Source organism: Trachurus japonicus, chromosome 11, assembly GCF_045865225.1.
Source record: "Trachurus japonicus isolate A0001 chromosome 11, Traja_1.0".
Taxonomy (NCBI): domain Eukaryota; kingdom Metazoa; phylum Chordata; class Actinopteri; order Carangiformes; family Carangidae; genus Trachurus; species Trachurus japonicus.
This window is the reverse complement of record NC_140917.1, coordinates 25,580,256-25,602,370: the sequence shown is the minus strand read 5'-3', so window position 1 is coordinate 25,602,370 and position 22,115 is coordinate 25,580,256. Positions and strand designations below refer to the sequence as shown.

The window sequence follows — 22,115 nt, the reverse complement described above, 5'->3', positions numbered from 1 at the left end:
GTTTTTGCCCTTATGCACTTTCTACATTAAACTGAAAAAAGCTGCGTAATTGGTGCACAATGTTGTCATAATTTTGCCTTAAATGACAGGCACACTTTGCATCACACTTGTTTATTTGCTTTGTCAAATTGTTGACAAATTTGGGGTGTCATGTGGCATAGTGGGTTGAGCAAGCGCGGCACCCCATATTCAGAGGCTTCAGTCCTCACTGAAATCGCCCCCGGTTCGAATCCTGCATCGGGAGGCCATTTACTGCATGCCACCCCCCCCTCTCTCTGCCTCCCCATTTCCTGTCTCTCTCGAGTAGCATCAATTAAAGGCAAACCCCCCCCAAAATAAACTTAGAAAAATAAATAAATAAAGTTGACAAATTCTTAACAAGGCTGCAGGAGTAAATACTATTAAACTGATAATAAGTAGCCGTTAACATGACCCATTGTTTTGCCCTGGACAACGGACTAGTCTATGTACAGTATGTGTGTGTAGACTATATACAATCTGAGTAATTTGTCTGACTGGTCCTGAGAATTTCTTCATTGTATCCTACACAACTGAATAGTTTCCACTGAAGTAGACAAACTTGTGGATCCCAGCTGCTATGAAGCATCTGACCTGCGGGGGCAGCAACACGTCTCTGACCAGCAAATGTGCCAGAAGAAACACTGCCGAAGAAGCAGAAGCCTCTCCGCGCAGCCGCAAACAGCGCGACAGACAGCTAACTGTTAGCTTCCCTGGCTATCGGTTAGATAGCTTAAGTTACTAAACAACAAAGTATGACACCCTAAATGTGGACAGAGGGAGGAACAATAAAGCTGCCAGCTCTGATAACGTTTTTGATATAGGTACGTTGGAAGTTTAATTCATGTTTTGCACAGACGCACCAAAAACTTAGGTCCGGGGACGGATGCTGTACCATGCTATCCAATATGCTAAGTTTGCATGTTGCTAACGTCGCTAATGTTACCGGTTGTCTGTCCATACATTCTGTGTCCGAAGCTAACCGTTAGCTGTGTTCAAGACACACGCTGCTCATTACAAATGACTGAGTGGTTGATGTTTCGTTGTAACTAAAATAAATCCCCTATGAGAATGAAAGCTAGTAATCCAACGGCACAACAAAGCGCTAACGCGACCTTGAGTAGATTATAAATGAGCTATCACTGGAGCATCTTCTCATATCACTGTCATAAACACTTAAAAACTGGGATTAAATTTGCTGTATTAAGAAAATATTGGTTTAAAAAAGTGTTATATAATATGTGCTTTGAGAGAAGTAGGCTATACTGAGACATTTAACTGGAATGATACCGCAAGGTTTCATAACAATATACAAAAGTTTACTCTGTTTCCGGAACAATGCGCAGTAATTATATAAACCTCAACGTTTCGTGAATGTGTATTCATATTTAATGAAGATACTGTAAACCTTCTGCTCCACTCTGCTTATTAATTTGAGAAAGCATAAGGAATTTTGTGGGAACGTTGTGTGGGATGATCAGCCATTTGTAAACTTGAAGTGAGATTCAGTCTAGAGTTTGTTGCTTACTTGGCTCTGTCTTGTGAAAAGTGCATTTGCTCAGGGAGACTGAAGGGTAAACATTGAATACAGAAGTCATACATACCAACCAACATGGGTCTCTTAAAGGGAAATACTTCACTGTTCTCACTTTGCTTTGTCACATGATTTCAATTAGTTTCATATGGCACTACTAGCCTATATACTTTTAATTGGAATGTCTTTAGGTTAAAATGTAATTTAATGCCCAGGTTTTGCCCTTATGCACTTTCTATATTAACGAGGAAAATAAGATGAGCGTAATTTGGTACACAATGTTGTCATCATTTCGCCTTAAATGACATACTGAGATTATTTCAACAACAATGTGTTAACGTTTCTTGAAATGTGCAGTGTTATATTTACCGGTAGTATAACAAAATATATTACTTCAATGATATCTAAATAACTATATATCTGAGCTCTACATTGTTTCACACTGTTAGCCAGTAACTACAACCTACTTCAGGTCTGTCAGGAGGAAACTTGGGGAATGGATGTCAGATTAATTCTGTGTATGATGAATGATCAGTGGCAAAGTGCGGAGGTTTTGACATGTCTTTTCTCACCTGTCAGATGCAGAGAGCAATCACCCAGGATGTATGCTGTGTACAGACAAGCCCACACCCCCACTGCGGTGGAGTTTTCTGTCTACTGCAACTTCATTTCCAGTAAGGAGAAGAACTTGGTCGTCGCTGGGACATCTCAGCTCTTTGTCTACAGGATTATCCACGATGTGGAGGTAACTGTGAATGTCCACTGGGCTCGATTCATTCTGTCAGGTTTTAAAAACATATGCTGGAATAGGTAAAACTGACATTTCTGTTATTATTTCAATTTCAGAGTACATCCAAGACTGACAAGTCTTCAGGTAAGTCTGGACTCTGTGCCAATTAAAGCAAACTAAATTTACGACTGATAAATTACATCAACTTAAAATGAGTGTTCAATCTGTCCCATCCCCACTCCTGCAGATTCCAAATCCCGTAAAGAGAAGCTGGAGCAGGTGGCGTCCTTTTCTCTCTTTGGTAATGTCATGTCCATGGCCAGTGTACAGCTTGTAGGCGCCAACAGGGATGCACTCCTTCTCAGTTTCAAAGATGCCAAGGTATTATGGTCTAAGCTGTGCTCTGACTGACTTACTGACATTTTAACTGCTCGAAATTGTTTTCACTGACCCTCGGGTTGTGTTTTTACTCTCACCAGTTGTCTGTAGTGGAGTACGACCCTGGGACACATGACCTCAAGACGCTGTCTCTTCATTACTTTGAAGAGCCAGAACTCAGAGTATGTAGAAACCTAGATGATGAATGAAATGTCAGAAAATTGTAGTAGATGTTTACATGCGCATTCAAATGAGTTATTTCAATAATTTGGACTCTTGTTCAATTTTCAGGACGGCTTTGTACAAAATGTACATATCCCCATCGTCCGTGTGGATCCAGAGAACCGTTGTGCCGTAATGCTCGTCTACGGTACCCAACTCGTGGTGCTTCCGTTCAGAAAAGACACTCTAACTGATGAACAGGAGGGTGGAGTTGGAGAAGGGTACGCCTGCATTTCCCCCATACATTCTCCTGATTGTGTCTGGAAATTGGCCCATTGCCATAATCTCTATAGTTTTAGGAGTAGTTTTGTTACCTTTAATTGTCAATGCAAGTTATTTTTAGAACGGCGGAGCAGAGCCGCGAGCTGCTCAGAGCTACGCTACAGAGGCTCATGGGATTTCTTGGTTTGTAAAGGCAATAAAACTACTCCTAAAAGTATAGGGATTATGGCAATGGGCCAGTTTTCCAAAATGTTGAACTATCCCTTAAAGGTTTCTGAAACATTTGTCTGACCACGCTGAATACACCTCTGTCTCTGTGTATCCCATCTACAGACCTAAGTCCAGCTTCCTACCCAGCTACATCATCGATGTCCGCGAGCTGGACGAGAAGCTGCTGAACATCATTGACATGAAGTTCCTGCACGGCTACTACGAGCCCACGCTGCTCATCCTGTTTGAGCCCAACCAAACGTGGCCTGGGTCAGTCCGACACACCACCAGCTACAATGTCAACTCTTTTTGTTTTGATTCACCCATATTTGACTCTGTATTTAACTTGTTGTTGTTTCTCTCTCAGACGTGTGGCCGTGCGTCAGGACACTTGCAGCATCGTCGCCATCTCCCTCAACATCATGCAGAGGGTCCATCCCGTCATCTGGTCTCTCAGCAATCTGCCCTTTGACTGCACACAAGTCATGGCTGTTCCCAAACCCATCGGTGAGCTCAGTCAATTCTCTCTTTTGACCGTGTTTATCAACTGTGTGGCTGCTAAGTTAGGTTAAAGATATCCTTTGGTCTTTTAGCAGGAAATTATGATGTTACAACAGCAGTGTAACTACATAAACATAACCACAGATAAAAAATATTGCACATCCCTTTAAAAGAGAATGAAATAAATAGAGTTAAATAAAAGTAAGTAAGTGGGTCAGTGACGTGGTGCAACCCAGTGTCAAGTGGTGTAACTGGTATTTTTTCATAAAAATCTGATTTACAGGAAAATAAATCTGGACTCAAGTGTGAAATAAATGTAATTCACTTTTGCAATGCAACACTATATTTCTGGATAAGACATATATGCATAATTTGTCACATAATTTAGAAAAAAAGCTGTGCTTTTAGGATATATCCTGCCCAGTATTACCAAAATGCATTAAAATTAAAATATACTGTAGAAACACATCTAAAAATCTATTTCAATTTAATGTTTTCAGTATATTTTTTAGAAGTACACTTAGGGTAAAATATCATTCCTTTGTGGTTACACCATTGTTTTTTTTAAAAAAAAGGTTCAAATGACATAAAACCAACATGAATACAAAATGTACATTTTAACAACAATGTTTAATGATATTTCTGAATTGCTCATCTTGCCAAACCTTATTTGTCACTGACATGTGTAAGTATGAAATAGAGATAAATAAGAGAAGTTGTTATAAAATAATTAAAAGAGCAGCGTCAACACAACATCGTGGCTAAGGTCCTCCATGTTTTCCCATGAAGATAGGTTATGCTGAAGTGTTAGATATACTGTAGATTGACTATTATGTTTGGAATCATGGGTCAATGGATATTGTCATTCATCCAGGTCAGAGTTATCTCTGGGCAACAAATTGAATCGAAGGCAACTGGACTTTTATTTGTCTAGGAAAACATTTCGCCTCTTATCCAAAGGGCTTCATCAGTTCGCAACGCATCGATCTGACTAGTCCTCACTAGTCTGACAAAACAGTGGAGTAGGACCCAGGTATTTAACCCCTGTGGGAGTGAGTGTTCACAAAAAGTATTGTTTTGTCAGACAAGTCCAGTTGCCTTCAATTCAATTTTTTGCCCAGGGGTTTGGAATCGTGCTATTAAAGTGTGAGGTTAGACAACTTCTGGTATTCACATATCACCTCCTTCCAGGTGGAGTGGTGGTGTTTGCTGTGAACTCGTTGCTGTATTTGAACCAGAGCGTTCCACCGTATGGAGTCTCTCTCAATTCCCAGACGACGGGGACCACGGCCTTCCCACTGCGTAAGCTTCAGGATCTGACAACACACATTCATTCAAAGACTTGCTCTTAGTGTCATCCAACATTGTTTGATGTTGATGTGTTTCGGTTACACAGGGGTGCAGGATGAAGTGAAGATCACACTAGACTGTTCCCAGTCTGACTTCATCGCCTATGATAAGATGGTCATCTCTCTGAAAGGAGGAGAAATGTAAGTTATTGTAGGAGACAGACTGTACACGAGGAGTGCTGACAGTTCACGATTCCTCTCTGACTGCTCCCTTGTTGTCTTGCAGCTACGTGTTAACCCTCATCACTGACGGCATGAGGAGCGTGAGGGCTTTTCACTTCGACAAAGCTGCTGCCAGCGTCTTGACAACTTGTGTAAGTTCCTCTTAAAGCTGTGAGCAGCGGCGATGATGCAGGACGTCTCCATCCTAAACAAATACCTCTCCTTTGTGTCTCCGAGGATAAACACAAAAGGCAGGAGGTATTAGCGCCTGACTGACAAAGTGTTTGAAGGCTAATACCACTACTTTAGGATTAGAGATGCTGAATTCTAAATAATTCATAATTTTTGCACCAAAGAAAGAGAGTGAAAAAAGTCTAACAAAACTTTTAAGAGTCTTGACTGAGCTTGCTCATATTTCAGGATGTAAAATAAGCACTGAATCTATACTGTCTGTGAGTTTTCTATCTGATGATAGCCAATCTGCCATACTGATGCCCTGCACTGTGGGCTTCTTCTCTCCTCCAGATGGTAACCATGGAGCCCGGGTACCTCTTCCTCGGCTCTCGCCTCGGCAACTCCCTGCTGCTGAAGTACACAGAGAAACTTCAGGAGACGCCACCAGAGGAGGGCCAAGAAAAACAAGATAAAGAAAAAGAGAAAGAGAAGGACAAAGACAAACAGGTACAACAGCCAATGTGTGATATGTGGGTTTTTAATATTGTTTGTGTGATGGGTGCAAAATCCTACTCTTATTTTTACTCATTTTATGCATTTCTTGTTACTGCACTTATTTGAGATAAGGCACGTATGAGTCTTTCAAAGTAACACCCTGTGTATACGCTGAGGGCTTGTTGCTTCGTTTGACAGCTGGTCGTCAACATTCCCTTTGTTCTAAATCACTGCTAATGAATTCCAGGAGGAGCCGCCGAGCAAAAAGAAGAGAGTGGAATCCAGCACCAACTGGACCGGTAAGTTCAACTTCAGCGTTTGGTATGTGTGAGATCTGCTCGTCTGGTCTTCCAACTTCATAACGTATTTGTTCTGACAGATGAGGTGGACGAGATCGAAGTGTATGGAAGTGAGGCCCAGTCAGGCACCCAGCTGGCCACCTACTCCTTTGAGGTAGTGAAACCATAAAGCTTGTATTGCCTTTCTATGTAAAGTCAGATGATGCCCAGTTTGAATGTGAGGTCCACTCTCTGTGTTTTGCCTCCAGGTGTGCGACAGCATCCTCAACATCGGACCTTGTGCCAATGCCTCCATGGGCGAACCTGCTTTCTTGTCAGAAGAGGTACAGACGTTTCATATCCAGTGTAACACATCATACTGATCCTTCGTAACCTTCACTGGCTCCGGTGCAGTACTGTATAGGGATGTACCTCGGGATGTAACCTCGGCCAAATCCGAACCGAATACCAAATCCTGCTTCCACCATCAGCCCATACAGTAGACACATTATAAATGCAACTGTAACAAACAATGAGCTTTTGCTGCTATTTTGCATTTGAACAGAATAAACACTGAACTTTTAAAGGGGACATATTGTGGAAAAATAATTTGCATTTAAAGGGATAGGCACAGAAACCAGCTGTTCCGAACAGGGCTGTTTTGAGAGGATGAAAAGAGCTGTGATGTTTGATCCTTGGCTATTATGACCAAAGCACGTTACAGACATGTCTTTAAGACACCTGGGAACTGTTTTAATTTGTGGAAAAGGGGCATAATATGTCTCCTTCAAGTTTAAAGTCATTCAGGATAGAGGCTTTAGTGTTTTTTCCCATTCAAAACAAGAAAGAAAAAGACCAAAATTATTTGCATGTTACAAAATTACCTCAATGGCTATGTGTATTTCCCTTAGCCTGTCTATGATGTTTCCATTATATGTTAGCATCAAGTTACAGACTTTAGTTAGTTTGTGACAATGACAGTGAGGATGGCTGTGCTGAGAGTGCTTTGAACTTTTATATCGTTCATCAACCGCCCTGAAATGGTTGGCGCCGTCATAACATTAGGGTTCTGTTTGATGTTTTAAGGTTCGGAAGAAACCGAACCCCATTAAAAAGCCCAAAATGTGTCCGAATCCTGGATTCAGTACATGCCTATTCCTGCATTCACTTCAAGATTCTCCTCATTACCTACAAAGCTCTCAATGACCTCGCCCCACCATAACTATACTGACTAACCTCCATCAACGTCGTTCCTCCTTTTCTGACCTTGATTTCCTCCTGCCCACAGTTCCAGAGCAACCCTGAGCCTGACCTGGAGGTGGTGGTGTGCTCTGGTTACGGCAAGAACGGCGCACTGTCTGTGCTCCAGGTAACTCCTCCATATCGAGTCTGACAGTTGTTGTTTTTAATGCATGCGTGTGCGTAGACAAGATTGCATGCATGAGTATTGTTACCGCACCGTCCTAAAACCTGTGGTCGTGAGGACCGTCTGCCGCAGGTCCAGTGACGGTGCTATAGTGAACTCTGGGTCTACCAGGGCTGCCTCAGAGATCGACGGAGTAGCCTGAAAACACCCCAGACACAAGTTGACGCACACTAACACACATGTGTATATATACAGGATGATTTTCTTTTACTTGTTTCTTGTTAGAATGCTTTCAACCGTTTCCATTCTGTTCTCAGAGAAGCATCCGACCCCAGGTGGTCACTACATTTGAGTTGCCAGGTTGCCATGACATGTGGACGGTCATCGCAAGTGAGGCCAAGGAAGAAAAAAAAGTACTGTCTCTTTCTCATATTCTCAACTTTTCCACTGTTTTATTCAGTTTTGATCCATAAGAAAACATATTCAAGTCTGTTGCCAATCAGAGGAGAGGCCCCTGAGCGGTGGCAAGCGGTCACAGTTTATACAATTTGGGACTTATTCGTTTTCACTAATTAATGATCAAACTCTTTGGTCACATTTTATTTACTCTTAAATGTTTCTGGGTCTTTTTCCCAGGCTGCGAAAACCGATGAGTCAGAGGACGGAGCAGAGACAGAGACCAGCGAGGATGGAGAAGAGGGAGAAAAAGAGAAGGAGGAGAAGGAGAAAGAGGAGGAGGAGAAGACAGAGCCTCCCATGGAGGACGACACAAAGAAGCACGGCTTTCTCATTCTGAGCAGAGAAGATTCGACCATGGTAAAAAAAACAGATACTCGGAACAAAACAGAACAATCTCTAGACAGCGAAGAAAAACTAGATCTATAGTGAAACTGTGTCCTTGTATAAACCGTGTGTTTGTGTGCAGATCCTTCAGACTGGTCAGGAGATCATGGAGCTGGACACCAGTGGGTTTGCCACCCAGGGACCAACGGTGTATGCTGGAAACATTGGAGACAACAAGTACATCATCCAGGTCTCACCCATGGGTATTCGACTCCTGGAAGGAGGTAAAGAGACCAGTATAAAAGAAACACGAGTGACAGTGTCATTCTTACATTTGGTTGTTACAGTAGCGATGACAGAAATACGTTTTTTATTCACACAAACTGAAACTAAACACCAGGCGACACGCTTTCTCTCCATCCTGCTTTCAGTGACGCAGCTCCACTTCATCCCTGTGGACCTGGGCTCTCCCATAGTGCATTGCTCCGTGGCCGACCCATATGTAGTAATCATGACTGCAGAGGGAGTGGTCACCATGTTTGTGCTGAAGATCGACTCGTACATGGGGAAGACACATCGGCTGGCTCTGCAGAAACCACAGATCCCCACCGTGAGTGCATGATGCTCATCAGCCTTCATAGGGTTTTTATTGAACAAACCTGCCCCCTGCTGGACAAACTGATGATTCATGCTCTCTGCTTCTGCAGTTTCTCAATTATTACTTGCTTCTGTGCTTCAATAATGGCGATATATATACAGAGTCATTACACTCCAGTACTTGGAAACTAGATCCACACAAGTCTTTCTCAGCTGCTGTTCATAGTAGTTAAAGGGATAGTTCAACATTTTGGCAAACTGGCCCATTGCCATGGTCTTAGGAGTAGGTTCGTTACCTTTAATTGTTGGTGCAAGCTTTTTGTAGAACGGTGGAGCAGAGCCACGAGCTGCTCAGAGCTACGCTACAGAGGCTAATGGGATTTCTTGGTTTCCCTCATCAAACTCATCAAATACACAATCCAACAACTCCAAAACACTCTGGTGGACAAGTTGTGACCTGCACATTCACCACGCTATGAGAAAATAACGCAACGTTACGAGACAGAGTTGTTTTTTAGGCAAATGCAAAGACTGCTTGCAAAAAAACTGCATCAGCATCAGCGGTTTTGCATGAATTTACCTCGAAAACAACTGAGTCTGATGAGGGAAACCAAGAAATCCCATTAGCCTCCATAGTGTAGCTCTGAGCAGCAATGGGCCAGTTTGCCAGTCAACTATTCCTTTAACTTCCGCCTCTTATTCACAGCAATCTCGTGTGATCACACTATGTGCGTACCGAGACGTCAGCGGCATGTTCACCACTGAGAACAAAGTGAGCTGCTCCGTCAAAGAGGACACGATGGCCAGGAGTCAGTCTGAGGCCGAGACCATCATTCAAGACCTCAGGTAAAGAACTCACATCTCCCCCTCAGTCAGGCATCCAACCAGCTCTGAGACCGCACACTTATTTGATGGTTACGATTGGTGTGTGTGTAGCAACACGGTGGACGATGAGGAGGAAATGCTGTACGGAGACTCCAACGCCAGCGCAGCCGCCAAGGACGAAATGGGCCGCGGCTCCACGGCAGCAGCGGCCTTCGGGAGCGACGGAGGCTCCGGCAAGGCCGAGCCCTCGCACTGGTGCATGATCATCAGGGAGAACGGTGTCATGGAGGTACGGCATACATACAAACTTTAATTGTAACAAGATGCATGTTGAAGCTATTTTTAAACCCACTTTTGTCATGGTCCTTGTTTCTATTTGGCTGTGAGGGAACATCACAGGATGTTGTTGTTGTTCCTGTTCTGTGCAACCAGACTCTTATTATCCATCTCTGTAGTTCACCTGCACACTCTCACCCTTGCACATTTAAGCAATACATCACAACAGGCCGTGGTATACGGACTGAAGTGATGTATTGCTTTTATAAAACAGTTACCGATAATGGCAATATGAGAGAGGAATACACAATCAAGTTCATGTATTTTTTATTCCATCAGAAATACCGTACATATTATCTAAAAATAATAGTCCCACCTCTCCTGACGTTAGCTCTGCATGTCGCCTTTTCCTCTGCTTTTTTTTCAGTAGAAAGTCACTGCTCAATCCACTCATCCATTGTTAACCCTCTCCAGTGGTGGAGGTTAACCTTGAACATGCTAATTAGAATAATTTAGTCTATTAACGTTGTCAAAACACAGGCTACTTTTTGCTACCGACTGAACCATCTAGGTCTCTTCAATAATATTCTTAGAGCATCAATATAAAGGTACTTTATTTGTCACATATACAGCTAGTACAGTGAAACCTTTAGAGCATCAATATAAGCAACCTGGAGTCTCTGCATGCTTGCTCTCTTATAATTGATCCACAGGTGTGTGGTGTACACAGGTGTACAGTATGCTTTAAACAGAGATACCATGACAACATCAGAAGATGAATGTCTTTGATTATTCCATCAGATCTATCAGCTGCCAGACTGGAGGTTAGTGTTCCTGGTGAAGAACTTCCCGGTTGGTCAGAGGGTTCTGGTCGACAGCTCCTCTGGCCAATCAGCGACGCAGGGGGAGGGTAAAAAGGAGGAAGTAACGCGACAAGGAGAGATCCCGTTGGTCAAAGAAGTGTCTTTGGTTTCGCTCGGAAACAATCGCAGCAGACCGTATTTACTGGTGAGTTTTGACTCGGAGCTCCTTGGTGCTGAAAAAACAAACAAACAGTTGAGCTGCATTTATGTGTGACGAGGTGTTTTCTGGTTTTCAAGGTTCACGTGGAGCAGGAGCTTCTGATCTACGAAGCGTTCCACTACGATCAGCAGCAGCCGCAGAACAACCTGAAAGTCCGCTTCAAAAAAGTAAGAGCTCCCGCTGATAAAGGCGGACTGACTGAAGTGATGGAGTAAATCTGACCCGTGTCCGTCTGCTCTGCACAGGTGCCCCACAATATCAACTTCAGAGAAAAGAAATCAAAGCTGAAGAAAGATAAGAAGTCAGAGAGCGGCGCCATCGAGGACACGGCGGCCGTGAAGAGTCGGATTGCCAGGTTCAGATACTTTGAGGACATCTCTGGATACTCAGGGGTAAGTAGAGCATTAATTAGTTTTTTTAAGCCCTAAAGTCCACACTGTGACATTGCTAAGTCATTTCCCACATCTTCTTCATCGGCGCAGGTGTTCATCTGTGGTCCGTCTCCTCACTGGATGCTGGTCACCTCTAGAGGAGCGATGAGGCTCCACCCCATGACCATCGACGGCTCCATCGAGTCTTTCTCACCCTTCCACAACATCAACTGTCCCAAAGGTTTCCTGTACTTCAACAAACAGGTACAGCCTCACTGTGGTTGTGAGCATGTGGGAGACGTCAGAGCTCTCTCCTCTTAATCAGGTCTTAAAAATGAAACTGAATAAGAGTTTCATCATTTTTTGACACAAGTGGGAGGTCATTAACAACCTTTCAGGTGCAGTTTGAAGTTGTATTTCACTTTTTTTGTACAGCATTGCAGGCTGTAGCCAACTCATCTCACATCAACATCCTAGCCACCAAATTCAAAGCTCAGGATGTGTTATTATGTGGTGTCTTTGGACTTACTGTAAAACAAACAGATACAGCTGGGAAAATTACCAGTATTGAACACAATGGAGTCTTGCCATAGAGGCCATGGCGGTTAAAGACACTTATTGGCTCTTGGACAACTCTTCTGACTCCTCTGTCAGAAATATTGCTCATATTAATTAGCACTGAGGATTGCTTTGTAAATACTGACAGATTCCAGCTGGTTTCTTGTCTTTCATTCCCTTCTACACCCTCTTTTCTTCACATGTCCAATTCTTATTCCCTGTGCCATTTCACTTTATTACACATAAATTAATTTATGGACATATATTATGTTTTAAAATTCTTTGAACACTTTATTTGTAATTTTCCAATTATCATATAAAACAATCATATTCTCTGTTTTACAAATAACCATAGAAAAACAATCCAGACAATAAACAAAGACAAACCAAACCCAAAATCAACGTGACAAACTAGTCACAGACGACATAATGTTTTGATTTCTTTGCATGTGTGGATTACTTAGGTCGTTACCGACGCCTGGTGAAAATTTTATGTCAGTAGGCCTGATGGAAATATATTTAGGGAGAATAATGTTGAGGTGTTCAATGCTCTCCGACCTCCAGTCACCTGAAACTGTCCAGAGAAAATCATAGAACAAGTTGAACAAGAGACTGAAGATCACTTTGCCATTTTCCATCCGTCTTCAAAGCTTTTCACAGCTGCTTAAACTGTGGAGACTTAGTACACTTTCTTTCATGTATTTTCTAGTTCCTTGAACAGTTTTCATTGTGTGTGTGTGTGTGTGTGTTTTCCCACAGGGGGAGCTGAGGATCAGCGTCCTGCCCACATATCTGTCCTACGACGCCCCCTGGCCAGTCAGGAAAATCCCGCTGAGATGCACCGTCCACTACGTCTCCTACCACGTCGAATCTAAGGCAAGGCTCCTCTAACCTCACCCCACGCGGCACGGAGGCGGCCCACGTGACACAAATTCCAGCCGTAACGCTTTCTCCTCCATACCCGCGCACCTTCCACTTGCATAACATGATGCAAAATAAAAGCGTATCGATCGGGGCTGCTTTTGAGAAAGTTGAAGATGAAAAACCCTGCGGCCCCTAAGGTTTTCTGACTGCGAGAGGGAAAAATCAATGAGGGTGACTTTGAAAGGATTACCGGTAGGCTTTGATGTAAAGTTTCTGTGTGTGACTGTGGGTTTTTCTCTCCTCCTCAGGTGTACGCTGTGTGCACAAGCGTCAAAGAGCTGTGCACGCGCATCCCTAGAATGACGGGAGAGGAGAAGGAGTACGAAACCATAGAAAGAGGTCGGACATGAACACACACACATCCAGATGTATTCTATATATATATAGTTCAACCTTTTGGCAAGTTGTCCCATTGTCATAATCCCTATAGTTTTAGGAGTAGGTTTGTTACCTTTAATTGTCGGTGCAAGCTATTTTTAGAACGCCGGAGCAGAGCCGTGAGCTGCTCAGAGCTACGCTACGGAGGCTCATGGGATTTCTTGGTTTCCATAATCAAACTCATCAAATACACAATTCAACAACTCCAAAACGCTCTGGTGGACAAGTTGTGACCTGCACATTCACCACACTATGAGATAATAACGGAACGTTATGAGACAGAGTTGTTTTAGAGGTAAATTCATGCAAAACCGCTGATGCACGTTCCCGTCAGGGGAAGTTTTTCGGCAAGCAGTCTCTGAATTTGCCTCTAAAACAACTCTGTCTTGTAACATTCCGTTATTATCTCATAGTGTGGTGAATGTGCAGGTCACAACTTGTCCACCAGAGCGTTTTGGAGTTGTTGGATTGTGTATTTGATGAGTTTGATGAGGGAAACCAAGAAATCCCAAGAGCCTCCGTAGCATAGCTTTGAGCAGCTCGCGGCTCTGCTCCACCGTTTTAAAAATAGCTTGCACCGACAATTAAAGATAACGAACCTACTCCTAAACTGTTTCATTCCTCTATTACTTTTATCTACATTTAAACTGTTTAGAAACTACTTTTATCCACTGTGAGAAACTGTGTAAAACATATTACATACACATATTTTGCAAAGTATTTCAACTGTTTATTAATTGCCTGTAGATACAATTTGATTCATCTATTAATATTAATCAACTTTAAACTTTTGTGTATTAGCTGAGCACAGTAATTCAACCATTTAGAGATTCATTTAGCCACTATTAATTAATAATTAATGTTAATACATTTCATATAAATTTCTGTAAAATAATTACTCTCAGAGACTGTATCAGCATGTATTCAGCATTGTTTGGGTTAGGGTTAGAACTACCTTTAGTGAATTATTTCAGTTATTCATAAAGAGCTTAAAGCTACTGTTATAACAATATCAATTAAGTATAAATGAGTCATATTTAGTGTTGACTTCTTGAACCAACCACTTACTTAGACTTGTGTGTTGACTCACCACCTGCTCTCTTACTGTTGTTCCTCCAGATGAGCGGTACATTAACCCTCAGCAGGAGAAGTTCTCCATCCAGCTCATCTCTCCAGTCAGCTGGGAGACCATTCCCAACACACGGTACAAGCTGCTTTCCTTACACATTAAACCCCTTTAGAGAACAAGAGGGCAGTTTACAAAATCAATAGAGAGTTCCTGGCTTTAATAGACCCAGGCACCGATGAGTGAAGAGGTCCACACAGGATTGTGTCAGCATTGTTCTCTCATTTACCGTGGCTCTGGGAGTCCTGGAGGCTCTGTGCTGCGGTTACAGGTCTGTGTGGACTAATAGAAAATCTTGGGTCATTTATCCAAGTTGAAGAGCATCAGTTTGGTCTCACATGACTGCCTCCCCTCATCTCAGTAAGGATCCGTTGGAAGTGCAGGGTCACTTGTCCAGGTCACTGTGTTTTCATTAACTACTGCTGTGGGAGCGGCTCTGTGGGGCTGAAGCACATCAGTACCTCTGCCTCACTGAGTCTCACTATCACAGACACATCTCAGTAGATTAGAATATCATGGAAAAGTGAATTTATTCCAGTAGTTCAATTCAAATAGTGAAACTCATATTTTATATAGATTCATTACACACGGACTGAAATATTTCATGTCTTTATTTATTTTAATTGTAATCACTATGGCTTATATTTAATGGAAACTTATATTTAATTAGAATATAGTGAAAAGTTCACTATAGTAACCTAATGATGTCACACTGTAATCAGCAAAGGAACTCCAAACACCTGTTTAAATGGTCTCTTGGGTCTAGGGTGAAAACAACAAAATATTTTATCGGATGTGCTTTTTGTTTAGACGGCGACGGCCTTTTGGGGCTTAAAAATGCAAAAAAGTGAAACCACCCTCCAGAGTGGAAATCTTAAAAACGTTGCGTTCCCGTCTAAAGGGTAAAAACGCAAAAGTCTGCTCCAATCTGTTCACATCGCGTACGCGTTTACATCATAGGCGTTCGCCAGTACAGGAAAATAACAACAAACATGTTGGATTCTACAAACTTTTGCATCACCATATGCATGCAGATTTCCCACAATTTTTTATTTATTTTTTCCTTTAATGGGAGGGTACCAACAATTTGGCCACGTCTGTATATGCAGAGGCACTGGTTGTGTGAGAATGTGTCATTCTAGTCTTACTGCTGTGTCATATGAAGCTAAGACAAGTCGAGCTGTGCGCCATAATCACCCAGATTAAGAAACACACCGACTCTGATGAACCTGTGTGGACTGTGTGTGGGACATGATGCAGCTCCAACCACAGAGTGAGCAGCTGCTGCACTGAAGCTGCACTATCTGCACAATAACAAGACTTCCTCATTAACTCCACTAAGGAGCTTATGTGTTGTGTTGGCTATCGACTGTATGTTTTTTTTATATATATATATATATATATATATATATTATTAATTAAGATAAGAAGGTTAATGCAGACAGACAGGTGTGCCCTTTTGGTCTGTGTGTGTGGGAACCAGTCACAAGACAATGTGATTGCAACTTGAAACATTTTGCATTGACTGTGACATTTTAATTATTATAGCACCGGGGCACATTACATTGTTGATAGAAGTGTTTAGTGTAGTTTGCACCTTAACTTGACTTTTAATTATTATTATTTCATCATTAGAAACAAGCTTACAGTATTAGTTATTGATGGTTTTTCTAATGCTCTAAAGTCCATGGCTTGTTAAAAGCCAGACATTGGGAAATTCAAGACTTGAGTCTGCTGATGCTAAATGTTTGTCTGGACTCACATCTTTTCATTCCCTCAGTCTGCTTGTGCAAACCAATGGACTCAAATCAGTCAATCAATTATGACCAAATGCTGCATTAGATCACATCTTAAGTAGCCAGTGTTACTATCAGAGGTTTTTACCAAATTGTCATAGGCAGATAAAACATCTACTTGTCTGGTTTAGCAGATCTATTTTCTCCTGCATGGAGCCGACTTGTATTCTTTTTATTCATTTATTTATTTATTGCACAATACAAGTGACAAACATAAAGACATGACACAGCACAAGACAAGAAAGACATGCCACCGCAACACAGCAAATTTTCCCTTTATATTGTGTTTTTGCCTTTTATTGTTATGTGGCGCTGGGACAAACACATTTCCCTTCTCGGGTGATCGATAAAGTTAATTCAATTCAATTCAATTTCTGTCCCTTTTCTGAAGTGAGAAAATAAATAAATAAGTGAATAAATAAAATAAAATAACATTATTTACTTTAATTAACTTTTTCCAGTTGCAAATTATACCCAGGCTCTTCATCACTCAATCATTTTTTTTTTTTATTTCTTTTACAGACTGAGACTGATTAACACAGTCATCCAGACACTCTAGTATACTAACTTCATCATTAGTATTTTTGATTTACATAATAAAGATCAATACTATTGTTGTATATAATAATTCTACATTAAATATTGTGATACTGTGCTATTTAGACTTTTTTACCCACCTCTAGCACTGTGTGTATTTTGGTTGTTGTTCAACTGCTTTGTCAGGTGTCCACATAACTTAACCAAATAATGAATAAACCAACCAATGCCTTCGCCCTTTAATCATTGCTGGTCAGAATAGCACTTAGCCCAAACTGATGTACTGTATAAACCCCTTATAGCACCAGGTACATTATATTGTTGATAGAAGTATTATATTGTTGATAGTGTTGCTAAAAGTGTTGAGTGTGGTTGCACCTTAACTTGACCTCTGACCCCTGTCTCCATCAGGATCGACCTGGAGGAGTGGGAGCACGTGACGTGCATGAAGACGGTAGCTCTGAGGAGTCAGGAGACGGTGTCGGGGCTGAAGGGCTACGTCGCCGCGGGGACGTGTCTGATGCAGGGGGAGGAGGTCACCTGCAGGGGCCGGGTGAGCAGCACGCAGCCTCTCCCTTCATATCTAAAGCCTCTCTCTCAAAAAAAAAACCCTGCCTCATCCCAAGCTTTGATTTCTCCTGTTCAGATTGTGATCCTGGATGTGATTGAAGTGGTGCCGGAGCCGGGCCAGCCCCTCACCAAGAACAAGTTCAAAGTTCTGTACGAGAAGGAGCAGAAGGGGCCGGTGACCGCCCTGTGCCACTGCAACGGATACCTGGTGTCGGCCATCGGACAGAAGGTGTCGGCATCACAGCTACTCACATTCACCCTGCTGCATTTAGTACAAACACTCCTGTCTCACACTCACTGCGTTTACATGCACAGTTCCATTTGAGCGTCTCATCAGAGTCCTGTCCTTTTGCATGCAACAGGGAAATTCAATTTTTTTTATTATTATTGAACAGGGACAGTGCACATTAATTATGAATCATGTCAGTCAGTTTTACCGTCAATGTGAATGTGCAAGAGTTAGTCACAGTGGCTAATGTTCAGCTGTTGTCCCTGGGGCAGGTTGGCAAAAGTTAACATCATACAACAGTTAATACAATAAAATGCAGTACAATAACCTGTATAAATACAATACGGAAATAACATGTATATAAAAATTTGAACTTTCTTCTTCGTAACAAAATGCGAAAACCTGCTCTCTGGCTGGATTTTCCATTCAGGCTGCCGTACAAACATGACGGCGCAAGATGGCGACACTCTAAAGCAAGATCTTTGCTATATGTATATATAGAAGAATAATTATGGCTACAAAAACCAAACAAATTTTATTTTATAGTGATTATACACTTACACAAATATATTCATGGGTAGAATATTCAGATTTTGCCAATAAACCTCGCCAAATTTTACACACTGGACCTTTAAAGGCTAGAATTAGTTTTTTCAGCCGTCATGTAAACGTACCGACTGTCTCATCCTCTCATGTCCTCTGCAGATCTTCCTGTGGGTCCTGAAGGACAACGACCTGACCGGCATGGCCTTCATCGACACTCAGCTCTACATCCACCAGATGTTCAGCATCAAGAACTTCATCCTGGCCGCCGACCTGATGAAGAGCATCTCTCTGCTGCGCTACCAGGAGGAGAGCAAGACGCTGTCGCTCGTCAGCAGGGTGAGCCACCAGGGCTTTGTTCCCGGGAGAAGTCGGGGTTGAGGCAGCGCAGAGGGGGATTAGCTAGAACCTGTGGGCTGCCGTACAAGCAGCCCAGTGTTTATTGATTAAGACGTACAAGTGAGTATTGATGGCGCGGCTCCTCCGGGGATTTGTGTTGAGTGGAGTTAATCTTGAAGAGAGCGGGTCTGGCAGCTGGAGATAACTCTGCTTTGTTGGGATTGAACTGTTTTCTTATTGTTTTGGCTGCAGGATGCGAAGCCCCTGGAGGTTTACAGCATCGAGTTCATGGTGGATAACAACCAGCTGGGATTCTTAGGTAATGTGTTTAATGCCTTTTGGAGGAAAATTCAATTAAGTTTGCAAAAAAAACAAAGTCCTTGCGTTCTAATTTTTTTCCTTTCTTCCTTTCAGTGTCGGATCGAGACAAGAACCTGTATGTGTACATGTACTTACCTGAAGGTGAGTCCTTCTGTTGCAGCTACATATTCACATGTAGTTCAGTTCAGTTCAGTTTTTATTTATATCCCGAGGGAAATTGGATTTGCAGCAAGCATTACAAACACAAGACATCGACATGTCACTAGCCACAACATAGTACATTAAAAAACAGTATGAATAATAAAAACATACTACTACTACTACTACTACTACTACTAATAAATCACTGTTGATAATAATAATACATAATGCTCTGCGCATAGTAAGAATGTAAACAGTCCACACAATGCATTAAAGTGCATAGTGCTGCAAGAATTGAAAAAAACAAAATAAAATAAATAACACTTGATACCCAAGTGCATTTAAGTGCAGAGGCCTGAGAGTATAGGCAAGTCTAGCCCAGGAGATTAAAGGGACAACAAGGAGTTTCTATTCGGTTATAAAAAAGTCTCACGTTAATGTGGATGAATCTCCGTTACCCACACTTGTTAATGGGTCCATTTTCGATAAATATATCGTTTTGTCTCTATCGTTATTTTGTTATTACTAGTGGTGGTGGAAATGCTGGTCGAGCCAACCAGCGTTTCTTTACTTTCGGTTTTGTGGCAAGTCTGTGGCAGGCTGAATCGCCGTTTATGGTCGGAACTACGACGGTATGTGAACCTCTTTGAACCTCTGACTTTAATTCTTGATGAATGAAAACATGAGTCTGTCTTGTGCCGGTCAAAGAATTTCACGGTGTGTGGAGGCTCATAAATGTAGTGTGAAAACACTTCGCTTTTCCAAAACTCCTCGTTGTCCCTTTAAGCCTGTCTATGGCAGCAGGGATAAAGGAGACCCTGGCACACCGCGTTCTGGTCTTAGGCGTCCTAAAACGGCATCCAGATGGGAGGAGGTCAAACTCCTTATAAAGTGGGTGGTCAGGACAGTCAAGAATAAGTTTAGCTTTGGTCTATATTCGCTTGAAATATATGTATATATGTAATGTCATGTAACTCATGTCAAATGCACGCCATGTGATCTGTGGTGTGTGTGTGTATATGTGTGTGTGCAGCTAAAGAGAGCTTCGGAGGGATGCGTCTGCTGAGGCGAGCCGACTTCAACGCCGGAGCGAACATCAACACTTTCTGGAGGATGCCGTGCAGAGGAGCGCTGGACACAGGCAGCAAGAAGTCTCTGACCTGGGACAACAAGCACATCACCTGGTTTGGTAAGAGAGGAGTCTTTATCTCATCAGGCAGGTTAGACTAGAGGTCCAGATGCTTTGATCTGTCCTGAGGAGGCCTGTTTCCTCTCAGCTCCATCCACCTCAGTTAGTAATGACCTTGTTTACACTCAGAACTCAGGCTACTTTCATAATAACAGCTTCTTTGTATCCGTGTTATCTGGTAGCAGTTGGATCTTGCAGCACTGGTCGACTGAAACTGTGTTTGTAAATCAGACATTGGCACAACTCCAATCCGGCCCCTTACAGACTCACTGACTTACAGGCACGTTAGCAGGACGTCCCATTGTCAGATCATCAAGTCAGTGAGAGTGTTCCAACGGCAAAACAAAAAACAAACAAGCAATAAAAAAAAACAGGAACTGTTTGAGTCTGTCTCTCACACCTTGTGTGTACTGAAAATAAACGGTACATTATCAGCCCCAGATCAGCCGGTGTCAACAACATTGTGTTGTCAAGGTAACGTGAAAGGGGGACAAGTGCTGTCCCATTCCTGTTTATATCATCTGGACCCTCACAGACTCTCACACTCGGACATTTACAGCTGATGTCAGTTAAAGCTGGATTTGTCCTCCAGATTGTTTAGGACAGAGTAGGGCCAACCCCTACAACCAATCAGGAACCCTGCCTCCCCCAGCCTGAAGCCAGTAAGGGTTCAGGGCTCAAGTCTTAAGGGGGCGGGGTGGACCTGGGCCATTAATGGGTCTAATCACTCAAAGTCAAAGTCAGTTTTATTGTCAATTCCACAGTACGGGACATAAAGAGAATCGAAACTGTGTTTCTCTCTGACCCTTGGTGCAGACAGCAGGGTTTCCCGCAGCGCTTTCCTGTTAAAGCGGCCGCCTTAACAACAAAGAGCTGCCGCCTAAACTAACGTCTTAAAAAAAAAAAAAATGTAGCGATATCCGCCGCCCCCCCCCCGTCGGACGATGGCCGCATCCTCTCACACATACACACCACAGAGAAGCGTGCATGCATAACAGCAGCGCGTGTTGAAAGCGAAACTTAATACAGCACGGCGCGGTGCGTCCCTACCCCGACGATCGATCCGCCCCCCCCCCCGTCAACAGATCCACGCACACCCCCCCCCGTCGACAGGTCAGACACCACCTTAACTAACACATTTTCTGGGGGAAACACTGGACAGTAAATAAACAAACAGTAAACATTTAAAAAACAATCTGCAATCTAAAATACCAATCTAATGTCGACTGCGTTTCCACAGCGACCTTGGACGGAGGGGTGGGCCTCCTCCTCCCCATGCAGGAGAAGACGTACCGGAGACTGCTCATGTTGCAGAACGCTCTGAACACCATGCTGCCTCATCACGCCGGTCTGAACCCAAAGGCCTTCAGGTACCAGACATCTCTGTTTAATGATGAGACCACACTGAGTTTGGCCATTGATTACTGATCATGTGATGTGATTGCCCCCCGTGCTTCCAGGATGCTGCACAGCGACAGACGCTGCCTGCAGAACGCCGTGAGGAACATCCTGGACGGAGAACTCCTCAACAAGTACTTGTACCTCAGCACCATGGAGCGCAGCGAGCTGGCCAAGAAGATAGGAACCACTCAGGACATAGTGAGTACACTCTGATAGAAAACAGAAAGCAGGCCGGTGGATCGTGTTGCTCTTGTTTTACCGTCTACATCTGTCTTCTCAGATCCTGGACGACCTCCTGGAGATCGACAGAGTAACCGCTCATTTCTGAGCCACATTCCCACGTCTCTTCCACTGAAAGCTGTTTTCTATCATGTCAGGTGGAAACAATGTTTTGTTATGATCATCTCTGTGAAAAGCTTATTTGTTTTTCTTACTCGTTAGATGAAAAAGTTGTGTTTTTCTTAGAATGTTTTGTACAAAAGAAGAAAATCAGTAAAAAAACTAATTACACAAGCCTGTGGTGACTGTGAATCTGTTCAGCTTTAAAGA

General features: G+C 42.8%; 1 protein-coding gene and 1 pseudogene across 2 annotated transcripts in view; one reads left to right on the top strand and one right to left on the bottom strand.

The window, feature by feature from the left end:
• Window positions 1-22,115, bottom strand: part of LOC146978930 (lactose-binding lectin l-2 pseudogene) — a 451,990-nt pseudogene that overhangs the window by 377,794 nt on the left and 52,081 nt on the right. The gene's annotated exons all lie outside the window — the stretch shown is intronic.
• On the top strand, window positions 695-22,076 carry cpsf1 (cleavage and polyadenylation specific factor 1). The gene is made up of 38 exons (XM_085791998.1): window positions 695-842; window positions 2,132-2,297; window positions 2,399-2,426; window positions 2,530-2,663; window positions 2,762-2,842; window positions 2,952-3,103; window positions 3,438-3,584; window positions 3,682-3,821; window positions 5,007-5,117; window positions 5,212-5,305; window positions 5,391-5,478; window positions 5,852-6,007; window positions 6,243-6,294; window positions 6,375-6,448; window positions 6,543-6,617; window positions 7,562-7,642; window positions 7,957-8,052; window positions 8,276-8,455; window positions 8,565-8,706; window positions 8,854-9,032; window positions 9,726-9,865; window positions 9,956-10,133; window positions 10,922-11,128; window positions 11,221-11,310; window positions 11,389-11,535; window positions 11,626-11,778; window positions 12,832-12,948; window positions 13,245-13,335; window positions 14,494-14,578; window positions 17,245-17,386; window positions 17,480-17,632; window positions 18,338-18,514; window positions 18,767-18,833; window positions 18,929-18,976; window positions 20,010-20,165; window positions 21,406-21,535; window positions 21,626-21,764; window positions 21,847-22,076. The coding sequence occupies exons 2-38, from the start codon at window positions 2,154-2,156 to the stop codon at window positions 21,892-21,894; spliced, it is 4,422 nt and encodes a 1,473-aa protein (XP_085648124.1). The 5' UTR covers window positions 695-842; window positions 2,132-2,153; the 3' UTR covers window positions 21,895-22,076.